The sequence below is a fragment of the Gavialis gangeticus genome, unplaced genomic scaffold (genome assembly GCF_001723915.1).
Source record: "Gavialis gangeticus isolate Ggan-Ray unplaced genomic scaffold, GavGan_comp1, whole genome shotgun sequence".
In the NCBI taxonomy this organism is placed as follows: Eukaryota; Metazoa; Chordata; order Crocodylia; family Gavialidae; genus Gavialis; species Gavialis gangeticus.
In genome coordinates, this window is record NW_017729022.1 from 189,071,651 (window position 1) to 189,077,240 (window position 5,590).

General features: G+C 34.8%; 1 protein-coding gene across 9 annotated transcripts in view; it reads left to right on the forward strand.

Moving 5' to 3' along the window:
- The window catches only part of CCDC88A (coiled-coil domain containing 88A), a 248,444-nt gene that overhangs the window by 133,673 nt on the left and 109,181 nt on the right, over positions 1-5,590 (forward strand). For all 9 annotated transcript variants that reach the window (XM_019516673.1, XM_019516675.1, XM_019516676.1 and 6 more), the window contains exon 11: positions 4,283-4,429. In XM_019516673.1, coding sequence (XP_019372218.1) covers positions 4,283-4,429 — 147 coding nt within the window. The remainder of the gene's footprint in view (positions 1-4,282; positions 4,430-5,590) is intronic.

Genomic DNA, 5,590 nt, shown 5'->3' on the forward strand with positions numbered 1-5,590 from the left:
GAACCTAGACATTGTGGGAGGAAAAAAACTTTAAGAATAAGATTTGGAGGCCCAAGTTCTTTTCTGGGCCAGCAATATTGTCTGTAAATGGCTGAGTGAATGAAGTGACGTAGCGAAATTTGCAGATGAAATGATTATTAAGGTAGTAAAAACTAAGAGGTCTGTAGGAAACTTCAGAAGGATTTACAAAACTTGAAAACGGGCAGCAAATAGACGGATGAAATCCAACAAATACTTATTAAAAGGGATTATTGGACCTATATTGCTTAAACTTAAGTGTCACTGTGACATTCAATAAAGTCCTGACATCCAGGCAAAAAGGGAATAGTGTTAGAGTATATAAACTAAGTTTTATAAATAAAACGTTATAACGTTATAATTTGAGTGGATGTTTTCACATTCAATCTGGCTACCCACCTTGAAAAATGATATTACAAAAATTGAAATGGTTTTATAGACATACTAAAAATTATTAGAAGCATGTAAACCCTTCTATATGAATAAACATTGAAAATATATAAATATTTAATATAAAGAAGGATTAAGTGAGAGGCAGTGTAACAAAGGAATGTAAAATAATATATTGCAAAGAGAAAATTAGGCTGGCATTCTGACTTTCTTTTAAAAGAAATTCAAGGAAATCAATAAGATAAGAAAAAAAAAATTACTAAAAGCGATGCCTGAAAATTTAAATTGTTTTCATGCACCTCTTGATTGTGGAGTTATAAAGGACTCAGTACTCATCCTAGTCTTGTTCAATGATTTTTTTTATATCCCCTGTGAGCGAGGATAGAGGATATCCTTTATTGCCAACACTATGTAGTTTGACATATTGTAGAATAAAATTAGGGCTATCTGGGTAACCCACTGTTTAGCTGATGTCTGTGCATGGGTAAGGAAGAGATAATTAGAATTTAAACCCTTGTAAACCATATATGCTCATGTGGACGTTAACCTTGATTTTGTTGTTATCCTTATCCTATGTACCCCCTGATTATCAAAGCTGTCCTATTCAGGAGCTATTTTAGGCTTCTTGCTGGTGCTGATACCTTGCATAGGATTGTCCTATGTAACATGTTTTCTGCTTTCAGATGGTTAGGAGACTTCATCCCTTTATTTTATCTTTTTATTGATGATGAATTGGCTCTGGTAGTACATACTGTTGTCATGTCTCATTTTGATAATAACACTACTTTTACCTGAGAATAAAAGTGTTAGCCTGAAGAAAGCAGCAGTGGGAAAAAGCACAGCAGCTAAGACCATTAGTAGCACCAGCCATGTTACCCCGTTGTTCTTATAGCTTATGGAAGCCGTGCGTTTAAAAACTGTGATCTCATTTTTAAGTAGGTAAATGTTCTAGGCCCTGAGCACTGGGTGGTTTACCAAACCTTGTGTCCTCAAATGCCTTCAGTAACACCATTCCTCAGTTTCAGAATTATTTTTATTGTGGTGGTGGTGGTGGTGTTGATGATGATTTAAAAATAGTATGAAGAGGCAGTCTTTCCCTTGACACAGAATAGAGAGTAATTATGTTAGTCACAGTTTTAATTTGTAGTTCTGGAAGGTGTTCAGTTGCATCATTGATGAGTGTGGTTGTAGGTCAGTACACTTGGTCTTGGGTTTACCAGTTCATAATGAAGAAATCTGATTTGAGATTAAAGGTAAAATAAAGAAATAGGGTCAAGGAAATGGGAAGGTTGCATGCGTTGTCAACACCAAAGTTGAAATCTTTGGGGTAAACACATTTATTTAATTAATTTAAAATTGTAGATTTTAGTTTCAGTGACTTAGCCTTAATGTTAATGCCTCATAGTATGCTTGCAAGTATCCATAATTTATTTTGTAAATATGAAGAAATCTTAGTAATTTGAGATCTCAGTACCATATTCTGCTTTTTTTTGAGAAGTTGGAATACATTGCTTAGTTCTAAGTGTGAAGTGTGAGTAAAGTGAGATTTAGCTGGGTTCAAATGTAAAAGAAAAAATGTACATTTCTAAAACTTTGGAGAAACTGCTCTTGGGAAGTGTAAATGTAAGTGTTGCAGATGCACTTACAATAATGAAACAGCCATATGTTTAATGTTAGGTGGCAAAATATTAACAATGAGCTGTTTTTCCTAAAAATATTCAGATTACATGACAAGCAAAGAATCTTTTTCCAATTAAAAATGAGAATCAAGAGTTTAAATCATGCAATAAAAATAGAAGAATCACAAGCTAATTATGTTTTCAGGTAATCATGGAGCTGTGGATCTATTTCTGAGCTCCATTAGAGACATAATTAGCAGGTGAACTTGTTAGAAAAACACCATATCTAGATAAAGCAGCAGTTTGAAGAAACTGGACAAGAAAGTAAATTTCAAATACACCAGACATTTTCCATTTCCTCTTTCCATGAGGGCAGAACAGGGTCCTCATATGTGTACTGTCTGAAAGGGGTGAATTTCACCCATAATATATAAATAATTTCATGAACTACTTATGTGCAGCTGGAGAAACTGGGATTGGTAACATATGGGGAAGAACTTGATGAAGGAGGGGCTTAAAAATAACAAAAATTGAACAGATAACTAAGCAGGTGGATTTTTTATTTCCACAGAATGTCATAAAACCCCTTTTTGTTTACATGTTTTTATAAATGTATGTATAGGTTGCAAGCTAATTTGGATATGCGTGTATGCCTAAATAGAGACAAGTTAGTCATTATGGCACATAAAATATTAAAAAAAAATCTTTAACATTTGTGCAGTGAGGTACAGGAATAAATATTTCTGTTCATTCAGTGATTTCATTTTCATATGGTGCTGCTGGTTAGAGGCTGCAGTGAAAAAGATGTGCAAATGTTCCAGGGGTAAAACCTCCAGTTGCTGTAACTCATTCTTCGTTATTTTTATTAGATGCCATTAAAGGTTATAAATACTAATGCCATGTTTGAGATATGTGAATTTGATGAATCTACATGTGTGAATCTTAAGTTACTTTTGGTTGAATTGGCTAATGCCGGTGCATGTAGAGTTTTACTTCGTGTTTTCAATATAGTCTTTGCCTGCCAGTCTGGCAGCACTCTTTCTCACAACTGTGGCTGGATTCACTTATTTATAAAGGTCCTGCGACAACGATGACACTATATATCCATCAAATAATGGCTTTGGGAACCCTGGCATATGACACCCTTTTAAGCCTGCTTCTTGCATTCTTGAAACCAAGCAGAGGCATGAGTATAAAATAAGTTTTTATGTATTAAAATTTCGATCAATTGGAAATTACTGTATGATGCTTTGCTTTCCAGTTTCTACAACTCAAATACCTGCAGCATCTGCTTGCTGTTATTTTTTTTTAAATGAGGGTATAAGCAAGGGAGAGAAGTGTTTTTATTGGGCAGTGAGGTAGCTGGTATAGCTTTGCACAAGTACTTTGAAATGCTGATACCATTTTGTAAGTGCTGCTCAGTTAACACTGGTTGCTTAGGGCAGAGTAACTTAATTTTCGTTAAAATCCAGACTTGTTGTCATCATCAAGTTTATCTCAAAGAGCAGAACTTGTGAGATCCTTTTGAACAAAGCAGAGGCCTGGATTCAAGGACCACCTGCTTCTTCTTTACTTTGAATGTGCTGCTACAGGAACTTCTGCGTATTCCTTTCTCTCTCTGTGGAGAGTGGAGATCTGCTGATACAATATTCTACCAGGCCTGCCTTCCAAGCTACTCTGTTGTCATTTATGTTTCTTGGGTAACAGGGGAGCATTACAGAACAATCTTAAGCTGTAAGAGTAATTGATAGACCTCCTAGCTCATTAACTAGAAGAGTGTCCTGTCCCAGGTATAAAGCTAACATTATTTAAAAAAACAAACAAACAAGCTGTTTGATAAAGCTGGGACACTGATCAGGTTTGTGTCTTCTCCGGTCAAATTTCAAAACCCTAGAATGATCAGAGTTAAAATAAGAATTAACTAGTACGTTATCCATAATATTGTAGAGAGAATTTCTCTTCCTTTAACTAATGATAGATAATAAATGTTCACAGTAAAATTACTTGAAATGTCATATATATACAGCAGCCTGCTTGCATCACGAAGAATTCATAGTTTTCAAATTTTGTATGTTCTTTTTAGCAATCGTATATTTGATTATGTAGCATATAGTTGTGAGGTATGTTCTTCATAACAGTTTTATAAGCCAAACTATCCTTTTAGAAATAAAGTTATTTTGTGTACTAACATTGATGTGTTTTTAAAGCTAGTTTTGTGGAACATCAACTGTAATCAAGTTGTTTAATTTTTAAAGGAGTTAAAAGAAGACAATCAAGTGTTGCTGGAAACAAAGGCAATGTTGGAAGATCAACTAGAGGGGACCCGAGCCCGTTCAGATAAATTACATGAATTAGAAAAAGAGAACCTACAATTAAAAGCTAAACTACATGACATGGAGATGGTATGTAAATAGAAAATGATACACAGCCTTTAATTATAAGAAAAACACAACTGATGTGCTCCAAATTTGTATTAGGTTTTTAATAATCCAGTCACAGTTGAAAAGTACTTACGTCCTGATTTGCTTACAGTTTTCAGGGAAAGCAAAACTGATGTTATTGCGGTAACGGCTTTTGTTTTCCATAAGGAATCATACACTCCAAAGGGGAAGGCCTTTTAATAATACAATGTTTATGAGCTGTAGCATTTGTGGAGTAGGAAAAGAGGAGTCACTAGAAGAATGACAGAAATAAATTGGTCTCTTTTTTTTAAATACCCATCTAAAATAAAATTGGTCAAAATTTGTAATTTGAACACTGTTTTTTGCAAAAGTATTTTTCGTCAGAAAATATTTTGGGTTTTTTTAACACCTTTTATCCAAAACAATGAAATATTGTTTCTAGAACTGCAAATTATGTTTTATATAACTTTTTGTTTTTTCTTTTCTTTTTCCCCGATATAATTGGTGAAAATATTTCTTTATATATTACCTCTAGGATACTCTAATCTTGCATGTTTAAACAGTTTAGTTTTAATTGTAATAGTACTGAGGTTCATTACTGGACAGAGCTTAGATAGAATGAAGGAGAGGACAAGATGAAACTCTAATTTGTAGTTACCCAAGCTTAATAAAAGATGTCTACACAGGCACAGCCCTACCTTACAAGAGTGAAAATCAAGTTCTGCTTACGCTGCTTGATGTGTATGTGCTGTGCCTCTGAAACACATGGGCTTTCTCTTTACTCTGAAGGGGTGCAGGGTATGTTGCCATAGAGTAGCTCTGTGTAAGGGAAGGTTTCTACCAGTTGTCTCCAGGATCTTTAATTTAAAGTAGACTTAGAGAATCCACACTATATTGTATGCTGTATATATTTTCTCACATACAACAAATAAAATACACACCTTGTTTTTGAAAGGCAGAATGAAGAAAAAAGATTTTTCCAATGTTTTAGCTGCAATAGTGCGGGGGCACAGCCTAATCTTCAGGGTTGCTTATACATGTGCTTGGGGGTGGGGAGCGGGGGGCACTTTTTAATTAGAGTGGCTCCTGGACAGCCACTCTAAAATGGCTCAACATCATGTGTATGAAGTCTGTCCCCCCTCATCCATCCCCCTCCTCCCT